Here is a 22,173-nt window from a genome sequence, read left to right as displayed (position 1 = left end):
CATTAGCCAATATTCGTATTCAATACTCTCATCAACACCCGTCGGCCAATCAGCAACAAGATACTGGGATTCGGTCTCTATCGGTTCCATCATCCATCAACACAGAAAACTGAACCAAAATTTAATAAACCTTCAACATCTGTTACACATCTGTCACCAGGCCCTAATGAAGCCGCGCCGACGTGTGTGTGTGTGTGTGTGAGAGCCACCTGTTTGACTGTGTTATTGGAGCTGATGTGGAGGGTGTTGGTGACTCCTCTGGGCAGATAGAAGGCCTCCTCCACCCGACCTCCACCGGCACCCTTCTGACCCCCCCGCACCGTCACCGGCCTCCTCAGATCCATCTGGACTTTGATGAAACCAGTGTACACACCAGTGGGACTCTGGGAGGGAGAGACGGGGCATCCAGGAGATACGGTTATTAGAATATTGAGAAGACGTGTCCTTAAGATGAATCCTTCACAGTGACCAGTGCTCCCAATAAGCCCAGTGGGCAGCACAGATGGCCTCAGAGGGAGGAAGAGCTTCTTAATCTCATTACTCCATGTGGAGCCGGGAGGAGATCAGGAGCATGCACACGCACACAAAGACACACACAGACACACACAAAATAGATAAGATGACAAAGAGAAACTCAGAGGACAGAATGACAAAGGAGCTTCACACAGCGATGAGATGAGCAATGAGATATGAGCGAGGTGGAGGAACCGGCCTCCTGAAGACGAGACGCTCTCAAAGTCCACAGGGGCCCGAGAGGAGCTGAGGAGCTGCTGCATGGGGCCGAGGGGAGGACAATAGCAGGAAGAAGATCTCCTCCGAAGAGGGCTGAGGAATGCCGACGTCACTGGAAAGCCTGCAGGGCAGCTGTGTGTGTGTGTGTGTGTGTGTGTGTGTGTGCGCGCTCACCAGAGTCATCTTGAGGAGGTCTCTAGTCAGCATGTTGTACTGGTCGATCTTCTGGCCGATTTCCTCCCTGCTGAACTCCGTCCGAAGCTCCCGGTCCTTCTCCACATCCTGAGGAGGACGCAGGAGGAAAAGGGTTTAAAGTTTAAAACCAGATAAAAACACCACAGCTCACAGCAGCAGAGAAGAGCTCACAAGTTTATTGGAAATAAGTCCTAAAAAAAAAAAACCTCACAAAACGTACAACGTTTTCTAAATGTACTAATCTACTAAATATACAAAATAGAAGAAAATAAATTAGAGGAATATAGAATTAAAAAAATATATATAAATACAATAAAAAATAAAGTGCACTCTTATTGTGCGCACTAATCATTCTGGCTCTGTGTGTGTATGTGTGTGTGTGTGTGTGCGCGCCATTCGGCCATTAACAAATAGCCCGGGAGGTCGAGGCCGGAGGGCCGCCAAGGTCGCGGAGGGAAAGTTCCAGATAAAGACGGAGGACTCACACGTGAACGTTACCGAGACAAACGTCTGCATGTGAGCGGAGACGAGGAGACGGAGTCACAACCTTTTTACTATTAATGTACAAGCAGACAGAAACATTTCATTTAGGTCACGCCACGAAGATTAAAACTCAAAACACAACCGAATCTGGACGAAGGAAACAAACGAGAGAGTTTCATGATGCTTCTGTCTGAATGTGCAGCAGAGACCTTAATTCTCCACAGTGTGTCTGTGTGTGTGTGTCTCTATCTGTGTGTGTGCTTACATGGGCATAGTGCAGCGCTGCTCAAAGTCTATTAAAAACCACACACACACACACACACACACACACACACACACGGTGCACATTGTACACAATCCAGGGAGGCTTTGAAGGCTCATACGCCCTTATATGGAAAACACACGAAGGACAAGGTGACAATACAGCGCGCGCACACACACACACACACACATCCACACACACTTAGATTAAAGGAGGATTTGGATCCCTCTATGTTACACAAGATATTAAATGATTGTTATTAGATGGAAAATGCTGATTTGACTCATTAATAATTTCAGTGATTAAGGGAAAATGTTTGCATTTGAATGTCATTTTAAAATAATGGATTTAATGTAATGTTTAAAATAAGCATTTCAAGTGACCTCATCCTGCTCTCCGATAACTTGTGACAGTTTTCACTACTTCAATGAATAAAAATACAGTTGAATCAGCCTCCAAACTGCTTGAGAGGAAAATCATCATTTAGGTCAAAACACGCGTCGGTCTGCACGCGTCAAATCGCCCAGACACACAAACGCTGACTCATCAGGATCAAACCGGGCCGGAGACACGCGGGGCCACCGGACCTCAGCGCGTCCACACGGCAGCCCAAACACCACCACGGTGGGGCCGCAGCATGAGGGACGCGTGTCTCCGTCCCCTGTGAGCACCCGCCGGCTCAGACGAGTCAAAGCTTGTTATTAGCAGGAAGCGACCGGTAAGGAGATTACCTGTCACTCACCTGCCACAGAGACACACACGGGGAATACCACCCGATCTAGAGAGCCGCGGTGTGAGTGTGTGAGAGGGGGGGGGGGGGGGGGCGACCAGATCCAAAACAAACAGCGAACGCGATGAGGTCACGTTCCCGTTTGAGAGGACGCAGCGCAGCGAGGAGGACGGGACGGGGAACAGAGGCGGTAGCGGCGATAGCGGAGAAGAGGAGTTCATGGACGCCAGAAACATCTGCGCGTCCAGCTGCAGGAGAAACGTACGGCTCAATGCTTCCTTTCATCCCCCCGTCTCACATTGCAGAGAAAAAAAAAGAGGACGAGACAAAACAAGACAAACAAAGTTCGATCTTTATCTCGTCGAACGCTTCACCCACACACACCTGCAGCATTCCTGCCCGTTAGAGCCGTCACACTCGTCTGCAGCCACTATCTGCAAATAGATGACATCACCGCGGAGGTGACTGTGTGTGTGTGTGTGTGACCCTGCAGTGTTACCAGTAGACTAAACAGTGTATATTCTATGCTAACCTGCATTTAAAGAGGACGATAAAGACGTGAATTATCATTGGAAACCATAAACACGGGAGAATTGTGCTTTTTTTCTACCCTCCCCCAGTCTCTCCATGTTACGTCCTGTTGAATCGAGCGGGGGGGGGGGGTCAGGATGGACCACACCTTTCCTCCCAGAATTCCTTCACTAATGGGCGCACGCACACACTGCTGAGACACACACACACACACACACACACACACACACACACACACCTTTGCTCGGCCTCCTTCACGAGCAATCAGGAAAACGTGAAAACGTTTATTTTACGTGGGAACAGAGGAGGAAGACGGCGGCATCGTCTCCGCAGACGGAGGCGAGGACCCCGCAGACTAAACGGGCCGGACCGCAGGGAGACAACGCAGCCGCAAAGCATTCTGGGAGAAACGCGGCCCGGGTGGTCCTCCATCAGGAGCTTCTCCAACAGCAATAAAGAGGAGGACAAGGAAGAAGACACGGCCGATACAAAGGTGGGAGGAGGGGGGAGAAAACCGATGGATTAACAGTAAAGAATGAGGACGTGTGAAGGGGAGGAGCAAACAAAACTCCTTCTACACCTCAAATCCTTTTATCTGCAGCAGTAATTGGATCTGTGGTCGTGTTCACGTATTATAGACAAGTTTTATTTTGTGTTAATAAGGCCTCCTTTTAAACGCAGCTACTCGTATGAACACGGTGCTTTTATCAATAAATGGAACGTTAAACATGTTCAACACACACACACACACACACACACACCAATCAGTTGTTCCTGAAGTAAAAACATGACGAAATACAGGCAGTAAAAAGGTCATAAGAGTCTTTGCACATGTTTGTTTGCATGAGACGAATTGAGCAACAGGAGGTGTGTGTGTGTGTGTGTGTGTGTGTGAGCAGGAGGGGGGGGTTGAGATTATGAAACTTCATGACTCTGACCTCAGAGCAGGAATAGAGGTGTGTGTGTGTGTGTGTGCGCGCGTTTTGACACAATGAGCCACACTTCCTGCTCAGAAACACCAGCAGAATGTTTTTGTTGTTCGTCATCGAGCAGATTTTCTAATTCATCTTTTATCATTTAGTCTATGAAGCTTTGAGGGGAAACCTGTGTCAAACGTCTTAATAGCTTATGAAAGTATTTGTTCTGTAACGAGGAGGAAAGGACTCGTGTTGCTGGACATTCGTATGAAAAAGGACATTTTGAGGATACAAACCAATGTATTATTTGGACTTCGGAGATGGAAATTAAATCGGGTGTTTTGCTCTTAAATCAATGAAGGTTTCTTTAGTCGTCAACTTATTATTAAACTAAAGAATGTAAAAGCGGCTTTGGTGGAATCCGTCGACTGAATCAGACGCCTGAAAACGTCTAATCGCAGTAAACGACTCATCCCGGAGCTGTAATGTGGCGCTTTAAGGCGCCACGACGCCGTCCGGTGCGTCATTAGTTCCGCGGGACGATAGACGGCCTCGGGCACGTCGGCGCGTCGGCGTCTGCCTGTAACGTGTAGTTTAAATCCGACGGCCTTTCCCCAGTTTCTCCACAGACCTGACAAACGCCTCATGGTCTCCATGACGCAGGTGCCTCTCAGAGGCTGATTTATCTCATTATACAACCGGCCAGAGCTCTGGAGGTGTGTGTGTGTGTGTCTGTGTGTGTGTGTGTGTGCGCGTGCAGATAGCGATTCATATTTCAGGAACATCACAGGTTTGTTTCCTTTGGAAAAGCGGAGAGGAGAGAAAAGCGTAAGAAAGGAACCGATTTGAATCCGTTTGGCTTCGCCTCGTCGTCTCAGGCTGGAATGTTGAAAACTACTGAAGCTTTTTAACGTTCAGACAAAGTACCAAACAACAACGAACAGACGCTGGCTGCGGTACTTTGGGCGACTGGTTGATCGTGTTCCTCCGCCGCACAATCAGCGAGCCGTAGTCATGGAAACGCTGCGGGTCGGAGCGAGGCGAAGGTCGCCCGAAAGAACTATAAACACAACGGCGTGACCCTTGATTAGCAAACGACCAACCCGGAGCCGTCTTCTGTGGCGAAGGTCATGTAGACATTTTACTAGCGAATTAAAAAACGATAATTATAGTAATATTATAATAATATGAATGCTTTAAATCAGCAAGGCGGAGGATCTGCGGTGCTGCAGCTCCTAAACAAGCAGCAGGTCGAGGGAACAGGATGGAGAGCAGCCGGAAGGTGACATAACAATGGAGGCGGCTTCACGGAGGAAGGAGAACGTGAGAAAGTGAGATTTCCATGTGGAAATTATGAAAACGGGTTTGTCTTACGTTATTATCATGATTTAATTTTTCATGAAAGTAACAAACATTTGGTTAAATATTTTATTTTATTTATTGATGACAAACTGATCATCTGTAAGCAGATTGTTCTCAGACGTCTCCTTCAAGACTCTTCGCAGATTGTTTTGCGATTGAGGCCGTTTCAGAAACCCTGAAGGAAACACTAAACATCGGCCATGTCTGGCAGTGAACGTCGTATTTAAGGATGAACAGATTCAATAGACAATAAATCGGTCAAAACCATTTGAGTAACTCGGTCCTGGGCGCTGACGTGTTTCACTGCGATCTGATCGTCCACCTCGTTCTGCCCGTCACTCAGAGGAAACATGGCGGAACTTTTCCCACAGCGGCGCGCGGGGGGGGGGGGGGGGGGAAGTTAGAAGCGAACGGCGGAGAGCGGCCTCGCTCTAAATGCGCCCTGAGTCAACACGACGGCGTCTCTGCTCGATCAAAGCGGCGTGAAGACAAGCGGACAGACATGACATCATGATGAAAACACACCTGGCTGCAGGGCGCGGCCCGGTTAGAGGAATAAAATAATAACAGTGCGCCGTGCACGGGAACAACAAACAGCCGCCACTTACTCCTGCGCGCCGCGAGGCCGCCACCTCTCCTCTGACGGGTCGCCATTAATGCCGCCGTGTAACACTGCAGATTAAACCGTAAGCCGATTTCAGCCTCCAGCGTTTATTTATTTATTTGTGGAAAGTGGAACGTGCTGCGGTCAATTCTTCATGATCTTTAAATCATATCTGATCAAAACAAGACCGGGATTACGACCCGTTTGGGATTTTAAGCTTTCACAGCTGTCATGTGTTGGATGAGAGAAGTAAAACTCTCTCTAGGACTCCATCTGTGTTCCCTTGTGTCGGACGTGTTCCTGAACCACCAACGAATGCTGAATGTTCAATTCTCACACCGAGCTGCAGGAAATTCCTGTTAAACAAACTTCCTCCTTGAATCAAAACATCTCTGCGCGGCGGTTACACTCTTTGGAGCCTCGCGGGTTCCTGTGCAGAGCCACACCGACGCTTTGCACCCCTCCAGGGATCAACAAGGAGAGAAAACGACATCAAACGCCCCCAAGGAGCCAAACTGGTACGACTTTCAAACGGCTCGGCTGCTTTATTGGCTAATTACGCAACTGCAGCAGTTTCAAAATAAGAGCTCAAGAGTCAACAGGAGCACAAACTCCACACTCACGTCGAAAAGATGACGCACACAAACACAGAAAGCCTCACATGAAGTGTGTGTGTGTGTGTGTGTGTGTGTGCGTGCGTGGGGGTTGGGTGGGATTAACTCAGACAGACCCACTGGTCAGCGTGACATTTCCCAACAGACACACTATTCACACCCTGGAAGCAGGAGGATGAGCGGGCGTGCGGGGCAACAGTGTGTGTGTGTGTGTGTGTGTGGAGGTAAATCCTTCTTCAGGCTCCTACATCTCATTTCCCTGCTGGTTGCTGATCCACAATCAGTTTCGTGTCTCTCTGTAAACTTTCACTTCCTCCCTCGGTTTAGACCCGGTGCCCGAATGAGGGCTGTCTCCTCTCTCCTGGGAGACGCCGTGATTAAAATCAAACCGAACGCACTCCGACTTGCCCCTTTGTGCAAGTGTGATGAGACCAGCCCAAACGCCATGCACTTTAGTGACACCCAACTGTAACGGATCCGTTTTAAGAAGGTTTGTATAAATAGTACAACAATAGAACATCAGCCTAATCAACAAGTGGAGAATTGACACTTCGTGTCACCTCATCTTCCTTTGCACACAACAATTTCACGTTCACTTTTCAGGGTCCGACTGCGGCGTCTCCCGCCCTCGGTTCCCGTGGTTTAAGTATAACTCGACTCTCACAATAACCCATTTCCACCCCGATAATAAACCGGTATTCTCATCCAGCGGTCCCACACATTGTTCCCAGAGGACCAGCTCTTCTCTGCTTGTAATTACTGCCGGCATGCGGGGAACCACCATGCAGGAGCCAAGGCCCCCGTTTCAGGTCAGGAGCCACAGTTTAAGCCACCACAAGGTCACAACCCCTCTGGCAGCACTGTATGGGCCCCATTGTGCACACACACACGCACACACACATGGGCAATGAGGACCTGTGTGGTGGAAAACTGAAGGGTTGTGCATCGTTGCAGAAAACGCAATCCATGTCACACACTCGCATTCGGTGGGCAGAGGAGAAGAAAAGCTGAATTCTGAGTTTTGAGCACATGGAACAAACCAGCTGTGTTTGCTGGACCGTGAGCACGCGTGTGCGTGTGCATCGGTGTCAGTGAGAGCCACTTGAGGCCTGCAGCAGGGGGGGGGAACTCCAGGCGTGTTCGGACTGTTAGCTTCTGGTTTTCACTCAATCCGATTCGCTGTCCGGACATCTCGGGAACACATTAGAGACTTGGTTGGAACGCTTCATTTAATTTAGGCTTGTTTGAGGCCAACGGGGGTCACGAGGTTGGAGGACTCATGTGAGTCCCTGGAGGTAATAACCAATGGCCTGCTGATCAAAGCCTCATAATTCTGTGTTTTAAGAGCTTTCGTTGTTGTTTATTCAGCACTACATTTTGAATTTTAAAAAACAAGAACTTATCAATCAATTATTCTCAAATCCAAAGTAGGCCAAACCCGACAAACGGTCAAAAGAGGATTAAGCCCCCCCAAAAACGGATTCTTATGCAAATATGTATTTCACTGCTTCACAAAAATAATAAACACCCGGGTCACAAACTTTAAAGCGACTCTAAAAGCGATTATTCAACATAAAAAAGGGGAGATATTTTATTCAGAGCCCCGCCGACGTCAAGTGTAACTTCCGCATGAACGCAAACGGGCTCCGGCGGGTTCGTGTTCCATGCGCGTCTCTCACAGCGAACGAGAGAACATTAATCCGGCGATTTATCGAAGGAGGTTCTGAGCGACGCCCTGATAGCGAAGACGCAACCGCGCGTCAAGAGTTTCTCGTGCGCGTCCCGGAGAAAACGAACCGGGGCGGGTGGAAGTCGACGCCTACCTTGCGCACCGTGACCTTCCCGGAGGGCTTCCTGAAGAACGAGGTCCTGGCCGTGAAGAAGTACTCTTCAGAGTCCTCCTCCAAGCTGCTGTAGCCGCTGCTCATCGTGCTGTTCCACGTCATCTGCGGCGGACCGACTCCCCCCCCGCGGACGCGCGGCCCGGACACATCGAGGAGGAGGGAACAGGTGCGTGAAAACGAGCGACGCACGCGTCTGCTCCGGTGCTCCGGGTCCTCGTCTCCACGTCGTCCCGGTCCTCGGTCCTCCTCTCCACTCGCTTTACTCCACCGGCGTGGCCCGGAAAAAAAAACTCACCGGAACGTTTCCATAACTTTCCGCAACTGTCGCGTTTTAACGAGAGAGAAGGTGCGCGGAGTTTAACAACGTCGCAAACACGTCGAGAGACACCGACGAGGAGCGGCTCCGGTTAACCGACGTCTGTCCCGGTACAGCTGACTGTAGGCGGCCGCGTTGTGTGTGTGTGTGAGAGAGGGAGGGAAGGGCTGCAGTAAGGCCCCACCCACCCAACGCAGCAGCCAATCCGCCGCATGGCACTTAGCCACGCCCCGCCCAATGCAGCCAATCAGCGCGTTGATGTCAGTTTTGAGCGCTTTTTGCCGAAGATGATTAGACGCTTTTGAATAAATAATGAGGACTTTCACAGGAAAACTATGTTGAATATTTGTTGACATTTCTATATTTTTTTCTTTCAATTATATTTCTTATTGATATATTATATTACATAATATATACACGGGTGTTTTTATTTATTTTTTATAATGCAAATTAAAAGTTTCAGTCTGACTTTTTTTATTGGCGTATAATAAAAAGACGGCGCCACTTTCCAGTCTGTAAGTCCTCAGAAGCTTTTTCACAAAGGGTTTGTTAAAAATTGTTTCTCTTATAAATAGCCAAAAAACACACACATACACACAAACCAATAAAACCAGACCAAAAAAAAATAATCCTTCATTGTCTTGTAAAAACTTTTGAAGATGCAGTCCACAGTCCAAATCACGGAAATGGTTGGTCAATGCCTAATTGCTGGCATGTAAACAACAACAGCACATTCACAACAAAGCTCCAAAAGCCGATGAAAATTAAGTTATCCTAAAAATAAAAAGGTCAAAAGGTCAGTTAGGGAGCTATCAAAATGTAAACTGTAGGGCCTTGCCTCAGTCAGCAGGCAACTGTCTTTTGTAATGTTGTTAATGTTGGGATTGTGCAAATGTTTTCTCTGGGAGCCGAAGATGAAACCAGCCAAACCCCAAGAGAAGTCTCCATGTGGTGAGGTTTGGTTTTCCCATAAAGAACGGTTTGGATACCGAATATCCGAATATCAAATGGTCTGCCCCCCCCCAAAACGTACCTTGTACCCTCGGAACAACTCAAACACAACTTTAAAAAGGCAAGTATCGTCTAAAACGATTCTAATACAATTCAAAAAGCATTCTAATTATTTCATGAGCCAGCTGTCATTCTGCTTTCAATCATTAATATCAACTAAAGCTGCTCTGAGCTACTGTTTAAAATGTGTTTCTAATGAGGTTTAATATGAATGTCGTAAAACATAAATAAGGAGCATGTGACTTTATAACACTGTTCAGTGGAGCAGCGAGCCGACCACCTGCGGAGTTTATGTGCTCGTAAAAAAAGACTTTTATTCCAGTTTCCAGCTTGTGTTTTTTATGCCTCTAAAATAAAAAACCCACACGGGCCAATAACTGAAAGCTGGTACCGACCCTCCACCCCACCCAACCCCCCAGCTGCAAATAAAGGGCCGAAAGAAGTCCCCAAGCAGGTTCAGCAGCATGAGGAATCTACGGTGCATCATCAGTAAATCCAGACTAACACACACACACACACACACACACACACAGAGTTACGCAGCACTACTGTGAACAGCTGGTCCTCAAGCCGAGAGAGTTTCAGAGAGGCTCTAATTTAAAACCAGCGGGGCTACAAAAAGGGACCGAAAATAAACACGGCACATCTGGGGGAGGCCGAACCACCAGATTCATCCAAAACACACACACACACACACACACACAACGCAGATAAGAAGCCACCGCACACCCAGTGTGGTACACAAAGACACACTCGAAAAGCATTAGGTCAACACATAGCGATGTCTTTTTTTTTTACTTGCTATTTTAACCAAATCAGAATTGTACGCATAAACCTTCATTTCCTATTTATGGCCAAATGGTGCGTGACAACTTACACCATTGCTGCTGTATTTGGACTTAAAATGTCCAATATCAATATGCATTGTACAATATTCTAAACTTATAATCAGCTTCTTTTTTGTTCGTACAATAACCATCCAGTAGAAATTGCAAACACTCCTGTTCTAAATATTGTGAAAACATTCCTGCAAATATCAGTGAATCATCAAGTATCTGCTCATAAATATTAAAGGAGTCTGTTTGTAAACCGGATCCTGTGTAAATGTGGATGTAGGACAGTAAATATATACTGTGTACATGTATGTATATTTCCAGAGGTGATTGAGCGCGTGAAATCTGACACACACACACACACACACACACACACACACACACACACACACACACACACACACTGGTGTTAATCTGCTGTCACTTTGGCTCGGAGCCGGTCTGGTTGAACTTTACTCGCACCGACATGCAGCCGCTCTCCTGTGACTCTTTGTTAGCACAAAGTCATAAAACCATGAACTCTTCCCACGGCGGCGGCGCCGTTACTGTTTGACCGCCGGGACGCTGGAGGCTCTGCGCTGTGAGAGCAGGGACGGAGGAGAGGAATGTGGTCCGGTGGTTTCGGTGAAGTGGATCACTAGTCGTGGTTACACATTACGTGCATTCCAAAGCGGGGCGGGTGCTGAGGGCCGGAGCAAATGGTCACCGCCAGCTAGCCTAGCCTAGCCTAGCCTGGCCTGGCCTGGCCTGGCCAGCGTGAGGAGGGTTTCTTTTCTCTGCAGCCGTTACACTGAAATAGGCCAATTCATTTAACCTTTGGTCCATTGAGTATATTTTGATGATATTAATTGTTTTCTGCGAAGGATCTTTGCTTAATAAAAAGTAGTTCTGGCCATCCATCCATCCATCCATCTTCAACCGCTTATCCGGGGTCGGGTCGCAGGGGGAAACAGCTCCAGCAGGGGACCCCAAACTTCCCTTTCCCGGGCCACATCTACCGGCTCTGACTGTGGGGTCCCAAGGCGTTCCCAGGCCAGTGCAGAGATATAATCTCTCCACCTGGTCCTGGGTCTTCCCAGCTGCCTGGAACACCTCCCTAGGGAGGCCCTCGCCCAGGGGGCATCCTCACCAGGTGCCCAAACCCACCTCAACTGTCTCCTTTCAACGCAAAGGAGCAGCGGCTCTACTCATGACCATAGGTGAGGGTAGGAACGAAGATTGACCGGTGGCTCTACAGTCGAGAGCTTTGCCTTCCGGCGCGGCAAAGCGAGTGCAATACCGCCCCCGCTGCTCCGATTCTCCGGCCAAACTCACACTCCATCTTCCCCTCACTCGTCAACAAGACCCCGAGGTACTTGAACTCCTTCACTTGGGGTAAGGACGCATGCCCTACCTGGGGTGGGCGATCCATCGATTTTCCTGCTGAGAACCATGGCCTCAGATTCTGAGGTAGTTGGCAGTTCTGGCCCCGAAATAATTCCCGTTCAAATCAACGTAGCACACTGCACAAAAAGCGGCGGACATGTTGGTGCGCACCGTTGTCACGGCAACCACTGAAACTGGCGTGAAACCAAGCGACTCGGGGCGAGCCGTGGACTCACCGAGGTGAAGCGAGTCGCCACGGAGCGCAGAGAGCAGATAAAATGAGAAACAAAACGAGTCGTGGCGGTGTCGGACGGGCGGCGGGCTGACGAGAAGGCACCCCGGAAATGTGAGAGTGAAAAGTGGAAAGGTCAGACTTTGAGGAATGCGTCTTATTTAGTAAACCAAGAAAGACGAAGAGAGAGCGAGAGAGAGAGGGGGGAGATGGGAGTCGTTCCCCCCTCAGGCTTCAATGACCTCACTCTGCAAGGATGCTGTTATCTCGTGAAGGTGTGGGTTTGTGTGTGTGTGTGTGTCTGTTTCTGGAGGCGGGTGCGAGTCTGTTCTCTAATTTAAAGGCAGCGGAGATAAAAGCGCTTCGAGACGTGGGAAACAACCGCTCCATCAATCGGCTTCTTTCGGACGTCGCGCGTAAAGAGCTCAGGACCACAAAACACCGCAACAAAAAAAATGCAGGTGCATGGAGGTGGTCACATGACACCTGTGAGGTGAGCGGGTCCTTTGTTTTGGTGTCACAGGTGTTAAATATCCACCCTGAGCTCCGGGCACAGTGAAACCGATCCAAAGGTCGCATGAAAGCAGTCGCCTCGGTGGAGACTCTTCCATGTGACGGCACTTGCTTTACATGTTTGGGGGGAATTTTGGAGTTTTAGAGCGTATTCGAGTTTCCCTGCGGGTAGCTGCGGGTTACGCTTGGGTGGTTTTATCCCCCTCAAAGCGCACATCAGACCGACGGGGGGTTTTACCAGCGCGGGGTCATCTGGAGGAGGTTCCCCTTTCATGAAAGGAATAATATTTTTGCTAAATTAAATGACTTGATATCCAACGGTACGAAGAGAAGCAGCTGCCTGAACTCTGTGCGGAGGAACTGTTTGGCGGCAGCAGCAGCACAATAACACAATTGTGGGAGATAAAGAGTCACCAGACAAACTAACTCACAGTTTAACTCAATTCTGAGAGATTCATGGACCCGATATGACTTCCTAAACCCGCCAACACATCCCTCTTTGCATCTCTGCTTCCCATATTCACGATTATAAATAGAAACATATTATTGCGCACAGAGACATTTAGCTGGAGGATTTTTATAATCACAATACAGTGATTGTTTCCGTTATCTTTGCCTCCCTCCTGGTGTTTGGATCGGAGGTCGGTCGGCCTTCGTGTTTTATTTTGGGTCTCCTGGTTAAACTAAGCATGAATGGTGAATGTGTGTCATTTACAGTGAGCTTCCGCCCCGACTGGTCGCTCTATCTGAGGCTGGGATCGCCCGCCTCGATAAGGACAGGATCCGAGATAACAGCCAACACACACACACACAAACACACACCGGAGCCCTCTGCAGGTCCCACCCTGATACAGATCTTTGTTTGCCTTTGAACCAAACTCGGCAGAAACATAAGCCTGAATTTTGAGTTCAAACTACCTCCTGACACACCAAGCGCACTAAATGAAACTGGGTTTCATGTTTCAGGTTTTCATACAGGCGGCCGCAGACGGGCAGATAAACACACGCTTTCCTGTGTCGGACTGTTTGATTCACAGCGGGGTTTTTTGTTTTTTTTCAAAGAATGTGGTAGAACTAGTTTCATAAGACCTCCACCCCCAAAATCAGGAACCACAAGTGTTTCAGGTTGTGTTGTGTTGGACCACTTCAGCCCCCCTCAGGAGTCCCTCAAAAGACCCGAGTAGGTGGATCTGGTTCCCATGGCAACGGGCCAACACATAAAGTTCAAACCGGGGTCGGGGCGTTGAAGGTTTTTACGGATCCTCTCCCAAATTTCCCCTCACACGTTTCCACGCGTGCTTCTGCAGAGGAGCACGTGGGAACCCGAGAAGGTCCGATCCCAGAAGCAGATTCTTCACCCACAGAAGCCCGTCTCCTTGAGCACCTGTTGCCGTCGTTCACCTGTGTGTAACGTTTGCAGGGTCACACGACGACACCCACACAAAGGGACCACTGTTTGACTCCGTTATCAAAGGGTAAACTCAGAGAGTCCTCAGCTGTGAGACGCGTCAGCTGCACGGACGGCCGCGTCGGGACTCGTCAGGAGCGCAGAATGAACTCCATCCAAGGGGCTCGTCTGCTGTAGGATCTCTAAGCCGTCGGCTGGTGTCCTGTTTCTGCAACAGGCAGCTGATGATGAGGGGTGTGTGTGGGGGGGGGGGGTCTATCGGACCGGCATCTGACCGAGGAGTTAATCCTTCACAATCCACAAAGATTACAGTGTTTTCTGGCTGCTATAATGCATCCCTCCGGTTCTGCCTTTGAAATGTAGGGCTTGGCTGCAGTCATGGGGGGGCGGGTGCTGGTTTTTGGAGTGTCGGCCTTTCGGGAAAAAAAGCTCTAAATGCCAGTTTTGCTAAAGATACAGCAACGTAAAGCTCACACCTCAGACTTTTTAGTTTTTAGATGAATGTGGCTTTGGGGCCGTAAATCTTGTTAAATCGTTAACATGTAGTCTTAACTTAGCAGTTATGACCTGTAGTTAATGCTCTTTGACTGAAAATGATGTGAACACAGTACAGTTGTGCAAAAGAAAACAGAAAAGAAAAAAAAACAAGTGCACAAAAGCGCTGACTGTAACATATTCTGATCCTCACAGACAGATAACAGATCATTTATTCTCCAAAAACGAAACCTTGTCTTTTATATAAACATGTTGTATCAGGTGGGCCTCCACGCTGTTTGTGAGGCTTGAACATAATAGACAGCTGATTAGAGGACTGGAGGAAGATTAAGCTTGAGATACACAGGGAGGGAGAGGGAGATGGTAGCAGATGTTTCTTTACAACAAGGACAGTATTGATGCAGATGTTTGTGTGAGACACTGAGACGGAACAGAGACATCCAGAAAATCTGCCACATGATATAAACAAAAGGATCAAGATATTCTGTAAAAGATTGGCCCAAAAAAAATGACATAAACTAATAATGATAATATTACCAAGTCAGATGCTTTTCATTTTAAATTCTATAAAAGTCTTAAAAGTCTTCTTGAGAAGAAGTTTGCGCATTGTAGTTTAACTTTTATTAAAAAGGGAGTTTGAGAGAGAATGTGTGTGCTGTTGTGTGAAGGTGAAACATCTACCTCATCAGTGCGATTTGTTTTAACCCTCGTGATTCAGTAGCGGCGGTGATCATTTCTATTATAGACATATTTAAATAAAACATAATGTTCTCTGCTCAGGTTTTAAAACTCCTTAAAAACAAACCCTGAAACCTCCTTTGAAACCAGCTCACGACACAACAGAGTACAAAGTGAAACCATCAACTTAACGAAAGTTAATCAAATGTCTTCAAGACTCAAGCGTGAGAAAAGCGATAAGAGCGAATGAAAGAAATAAGTCGGCAGTTTGTTTTCTCCACTTTTACAACAGTTTTCCTTCCAGCTGTTTTTTTCTCGTGAGTGTGTATTTGTGAGTGTGTATTTGTGGGTGTGTATTTACCGCAGCGTGACGCCTCGCCGGCTCCCACCGTAGCTGTTAATGAGTGACCATAAAACCTCAGAGGGAAAACACATCAACATTCCTCCTTCATTCTAATTCACTCTTCTAACTTTTCAAACACGCTGCTCTGCTTCTTACTGAGATCCAATATTTGAACCGGAGGATTATCGAGACGATTGGAGGGATCAGAAAAAAAATCCTCAATTTCAAAGGGTCTTTGATCAGGCCTCTGTGGTGCACCACGGTTTGGGAATCACACATAATAATATGAGGAGGGGGAAAAAAGTGACCGTTTGGTATTATATATACATATATACACCACTGGGGTCAAAAGGTCACAATAATCTCCTGTTTTTTATTCTCCTGAATAGCCGACGAGGTCGTCCATGTGACATCAGCTGAGCGCCGATGCTTCATCAAAAGCGAAGAGAAACCACTGGGCTGCATCTGTATTGACTCTCCCTCCGTGCTCTTTGTTTCCTCTCCTCTCTCTGCGACTGTGTTTGACTTTCCCAGCAGACAGGAAGTGTCCCGTTCGCATCTGTCAATCATTCGCCGCCTCCCCTTTAGAGGGACCAATCGGGTGGCGGGAGGACTGACCGTAGAGACGCCACGCTCACTTCGTCGCTGGGAAAATAATATTTTATTACTTGTTAATCATTCCAAGCTCATTGTGACACTTTCCTTCTGAGATTGAACTCACTGGAAAGAATAAAGAGATTCACTCCTTAGGCCTCTTAAAATAATACAAGTGAAACGGTCAAAGGACAGCTGCAATAAATCTGGACTCATTGCGCAACAATACAACAGTCACAAACAGAAAACCAACAGTAAATGTGTCGTTTTCCACCAGTTTAACTGCAATAAAATGTGTTTGGACACCAAAAAAACAAAATGAGGACCTAATTCAACCCTTCACTGGTGTGCCTTTAACTTTTCGCTGCTTCATGCCTAATGTCGGTGTGTAGTTTAGTACTACCAGTAGTAGTAGTACTGGTAGTGACACTACTGGTTGCCAACACAAACACAGTCCTTCTTACTCCACAGGAATTAACGGAGTAAATCCGCTCGTGCCTCGGCTGGCTGTCAGACCAGATCTCCGTCGCTATGGTAACTGACGCTGGTGTGTGTGTGTACTAAATATATACTTACCTCCATCCTACATGCTAATAGCCTCACTAGTAGTACTACCACGGCAGTGTGTCCAGTAGAGAATGCCAAAGAATACCCGGGTGTTGTACTTCTACTACAGTTGTGTTTTTTTTTCTATTTACAACACAATTGAGACCCACAAGCCTTTGCGCAGGAGGTATGCTCGCTGTTAACATTATGTTATTTTCTGATACCGATGATGTGCTGATGTCATCGTGCAACCCGAGTGTTCATTATGTGTGTAGCTGACAGACACACACACACACACACACACACACACACACACACACACACTCACTCTGACCCAACAGCTCGCAAATGCAGAGGCATCAGAAATGTACTATTCATGAAATAACTGACTCAACCTAAAAGCTCACAGAACTACTCAGCACTGTACTCAGTGTGTGTGTGTGTGTGTGTGTGTGTGTGTGTGTTGGATTGACACGCGCTGAGCTCACCCTCCTCCTGCCCGTTGAAAACACGCACAGATGGACTTTACTGTCTAAAAGCATCACGATTCTAATAGTTTGAGACCTGCTGTCACCCGTCACATGACGAAGGACATAAAGTGCCACAGAGATACAGTTCTATGACATCACAGTACGAGCTGACCTGCTACACACGGCTGCCTCTTGTGAACTGCACACACAGGCCATTCTGGTGGAGTGATGCATTGTGGGTGTGTGCCTATCGACTTGGGGATCCAATGCTTTATCAAAGAAGAATGGAATTCGGAGGTTCAAGCTGCTTTTCCAACTCAGCAGAGAAGGTTTGTGTCTTAAATAATGACCCAAACTGTAAAAGTGCCACGATACAGAAAATAAGCCACAGTTGTTAAACGACTTCGGCTTTCGACTTTCTTTGAAACCAAAGACTCAAACATTGAGCTGCGGCGCCACCTGGTGGTGATTCATGGTAGTAAACCAATTACTGGAGAATCACGTTCTACCACCAATGAAACGTGTGACTTGATTGTTCAATATGATTCACTAGTGGAGATGTATTGACTTCATTTACATTCCCATTCTATAGTGTTCAATCATTAAATAGACCTCTCCTAGAATGAAGGGAAGCGACTAACAGGGACTGAAGAGGACACACACGGTCCAGTGTGTACTCACGTGTGGCGGTGTGTTGTTGTTGATCTGGTCCTGACTGGGGGGGGGGGATCCTGCAGGGTGACAGTCCAGTGACACCAGGTCCCGACAGTCGGCGTGACACGTGTACTTACAACCTGCAGAGAGAGAGTCATGAACCAAGGGAAGGACAGGGAGAGGTTGTGTGTGTGTGTGTGTGTGTGTGTAACGCACATGCAAAACGATCCTGTGTTATCGCCAAACGTCAGTTGAGGTCAGAGTTTCATTTGCAAATGAAATCTGACAACATGCAAAATATGAAGGAAGAAAATGTCTCCAAAAACAAGGTCACACAAGATTTGACCTGAATAAATGTTACAAAAGCTTTTACAACATTTGGAAGTTTAACAAATTACTCCACATTAAAAAAAATGAGAAAATGAAAGGCTGCAAAGATTTGAGAAGAAGTAAGAAAACGGACTAAATATTAGTAATAATGAATTATTATTCAATAATTGGCATTCTATGTTGTCTAATTGATAATAAAAAGCAAATATATTCTCAGAAATGATGTTATATTAAGTAAAATCCTCACACAAAAGTTTACAAACCATGTGATTATTTACATATACACTATTATATTGTGAATATATTAAATCATTTCATATTTATACACATACACATACAAACGAGCCTTTTACAAAAACAAAGACCTGGTGAGAGAAAAGCTTCAGATGACGTCTGGTGACAAACGGAGGCACGCGGCACTTTCAGTGTTTCTACACCGAAGTAAAATAGTACAAACACACACACACACACACACACACACACACACACACACACACTCCCTACCTGGTGTCCTCTTTTTCACGTGCTGTCCGACTTTATCCGACAGTTTGCACATGGCTGCTCCCATCGCCCATCTTCATCTCACACACACACACACACACACACACACACACTCACTCTCTCTCCATGCAGATGTCTCTCGCCCAACATCCAGCCCCTGTCTCACGCCCATCAGATGCTGTTCTCTGTCGGTCTCTCTGCTGAGTGGGAGGTTTAACAGTCAAACGGAGGCCACGGAGTGATGAACATGCAGATGAGGAGAGGATGAAGCTGCTGGATGAAGGACTGCTGACTCAGGCTTCCACAGCCTTTCTCTCTCTCTCTCTCTCTCTCTCACTTTAGTCGCTTGTTATGACCATGGTGTCTCCCCGGCTTCCTGCTGCAGCTCTCCCTCCACTCATCCGTTCATCCTCCTGACAATGAACCCGATCCCCGGAGGCGGAGCCTCTCCACATAGCTCCGCCCACCACGCTGTGCTCAGTGCGTGGCTTTGTGTTTCCCGTGAAACGATCTCAACAACTATCGCGTCGATCGCCGTTACAATCTGCCCTGGTGTTCATGAAATGTGATGAATCTCAGTGGTCTGTAAATCGCCACACAGAAGGCTCTTATTGTGAAAGGTCAGAAACCACCAACCGGACAGTTTTCTTTCTCCTGTGTGAGACTTTTTTTCTTTTTAGCAAAGTCTTTCTAATTATGTCTGTGTGTGCAGAGAGAAGCTCAATGAGCCTTCAGCGTCTGAAGCAAACACACTCCACCCAGGGGTCAAAGGTCAGTGGGAACACAGCAACCCCAAAAGAACGAAAGCAAGCAGACGGGATGTTTTAAGTTAAAACATTTTAGTGATAATGTTGCTCATTTTATTTTTGTATTATTTATATTTGTTAAATGATTCAGTATAAACTTGTTTGCAAATGCAAGATATTCATGAACGTAATTGTCAAACTCTAAAGACGAAGGAAGAGATTTAAATCTGTTAACAGTACAGAGACAGGTGTGTGTGTGTGTGTCATCTAATCTATTCTGTTATTTCTTTCTTCTGTTCTACATGTTAGGACGTGTGTTGATCTAGTAACCAAGAATATATATTGTTATGTGACACACGCACACACACACACACACACACAGTACGCATGAACACAACGTTTCCAGTTTCTTCTCATAAAAGCAGCAGACGAATCTCTTCTCATTTTAATATTTTGTCCCTACTCTATTTGTTCCTGTTTTTTTCGGGACTCACCGGAGTTCCTCCACAGCAGACGGAGCTCCAGGCGAGAGAAGAACCTCGACACTCTCCTCAAAGTCTCGCCGAAGCCCATCGCTCACACGCAGACACACAAGTACACGCGTCCTAATGCGTCCAAGAGCCCAGATGTGTGATTTAAATCCAGAGGTGACTCCATGTAGGTCCCAGATCGTCCTTCGCCGTCCCCCCAGGACGTGTCTCTGTCTCCGCTCAGGTCTGAACTGGTGCATCGCTGTCTGTCTCTCACACACACACACACAGACGCACAAACACACACACTGCGACCCCTTATTCTCAGCCGTCCCTTGTTTGTTCAGTCGCTGTGACAGTTTGGTGCTACAAGAGACACACTCATCTGTTGCGGCTGATAACACACAATGACACACACACGCGCACACACACACGCACACACGCACACGCACACGGCATTTTGCACAATGGTTCAAAATGAGGCTCCGTCAGCCGTAATAAACCACACTACCACGTGAAGTGAAGAATCACAAAGCATCAACCTTCAGTTGGACAACAGTCGATATTACAAATAACAAATGAGATATTTAGTGCTCTTCCACTGATGTCAAACGCATGTTTATGTGAACATACATGATGACCGTGTATGTTTATATGAACATACATGATGACCGTACCGTCTGCATTGAGAGCAGCTGCAGGAAACAAGTGTTTTTTTCTGTTCTATTATGTTAAAAGCAACAAAGGACAGATGGAAAGCAACAAACCGGGCGGACGCGGTTCGCACTTAAACGACTCACAGACACACACTTGTGTTCCCGCTGCAACATTAAACCTCGTCGCACAAAGCCGCCCCCGTCCCACCGGCGGGTTTCTGTTACTTCGTCTTGAGAAATGAGACAAAAAGGCCACAGGGCGAGAGAGAGAGAGAGAGAGAGAGAGACTAACCCACTTCAGTCTGAATACATGAATTAAACTGGGAAGAAGTCACTGGTGCAGTGAAAGTAAATGTACTTCACTTGATTAAATGACACTTTCTGCTACAACGTCACTACATTTCATGTATGCTTTGTGATTTTTACCCCCTTAAAGATAATGTGGACAGTTTTTGTATTTATTTTTTAAATGATTTAGACGTTTGGACTGTTGGTCTAATAAAAACACACATTGTCAAAGTGGCCCTATTTTCAGAATTTAAAAAAACAATTTGGGTCACGTGGGTCTTCACAACACGTGAGTGATCAGTGAACGTCTCTAACATGAATATGAAGCTCATTCCAAACCATCTAAAGCTCTGGACCCAAATATCTCCTCAATTAATGCTGAGAGACATTCAAGAGTTTTCGCATCATCGCTATTTGGAGGTTAATAGGATTTATTTTCTTACATTTTAGCTTTTTAAATGTGTCTTAACTCCAATTAAATAATTTCACCAAAAAGAAAAAGCAGAATTTATTACTTAAATCAACCTCTGTGATGTAAAGTGGAAAAGCTCAACCTGCTTTCAGCATCAGAAATTAATCTTTGAGAGAAATAACAGAGCTGATGAGTGACTTCTGAGAGTTAATAAGTGAACCAGCGAGACTCGTGTTCATCTGGAAGAAGGTTGTGTTGGAGCATTTTAAACGAGCGCGCACACACAAACACACACACACACACACACACACACACACACACACACACACACACACACACACGCGGGTAAACAGATTGAGGTTAAAAGGACAAAGTAAGAGAACGGTTTGTCTGCTTGGTTCTAGCGTTTTATATTTCCCATGTGACTGGTTGCCGTGGACGACGGGGCCCCATCACCTCCTCGACCTCAGAGACGCTTTTCCCTGCTGTTTGTGGTGCTTTTGTGCGTCTTAAAAGGTGTCCTGCGAGTCTCGTCTCAGTGGTTTTTTCATCTTTTTGTTTTATTCTTTGTCTCTCTTTAAAGTTCCACATCAATGTTTCGCAACGATTGCAGTGTGATGGAATTCGCGGTATTGTGTAGTATCGGTCCACTCCTCCTTCAAGGAATCATCAATCCACCCGAAGAAGTTTACATAGAATTAAACCTCTTTGTTCGAAGTGATAAATAAATACTTCACGAGATTATCCTTTGTGTTTAAAGCTGCACGACACAACACAAATGTAGAGAAAAGGAGGAAGTATATCGATCATGTTCAGTCACTTCTCTGTTACCCAGAGAGACGTGAGGCCTCCTTTTAGACCCGAACCGGTCCGTCCGGATTCCGGACCGCATTCCGGATGCTTCGCCGCTTCGAAACCCCGCCCACTCGCGTTGTCAAAAACAAGCGCTCCCCCCGCATGTCACTGTGATAAAATGATCCAAATGGCGTTTGTGTGTCTGCAGAGATAAGAGGACTCATTCAATGAGAGCTTCATATT

General features: G+C 46.8%; 1 protein-coding gene across 4 annotated transcripts in view; it reads right to left on the bottom strand.

Moving 5' to 3' along the window:
* Positions 1-22,173, bottom strand: part of rassf3 (Ras association domain family member 3) — a 29,962-nt gene that overhangs the window by 6,921 nt on the left and 868 nt on the right. Inside the window, exons 1-4 of one of the 4 annotated variants that reach the window (XM_040175488.2) lie at positions 19,804-20,032; positions 17,760-17,872; positions 907-1,014; positions 210-383 (exon numbers count right to left, since the gene is read on the bottom strand). In XM_040175488.2, coding sequence (XP_040031422.1) covers positions 210-383; positions 907-1,014; positions 17,760-17,872; positions 19,804-19,882 — 474 coding nt within the window. In that variant the 5' untranslated portion in view covers positions 19,883-20,032. Of the gene's footprint in view, positions 1-209; positions 384-906; positions 1,015-8,253; positions 8,741-17,759; positions 17,873-18,566; positions 18,899-19,803; positions 20,033-22,173 lie in introns of those variants that run through there. The other 3 variants (XM_040175489.2, XM_040175487.2, XM_040175490.2) reach the window with 3 other exon arrangements.

This window comes from Gasterosteus aculeatus, chromosome 4 (genome assembly GCF_964276395.1).
Source record: "Gasterosteus aculeatus chromosome 4, fGasAcu3.hap1.1, whole genome shotgun sequence".
NCBI classification, from domain to species: domain Eukaryota; kingdom Metazoa; phylum Chordata; class Actinopteri; order Perciformes; family Gasterosteidae; genus Gasterosteus; species Gasterosteus aculeatus.
This window is presented reverse-complemented; position numbering and strand designations above follow the sequence as displayed.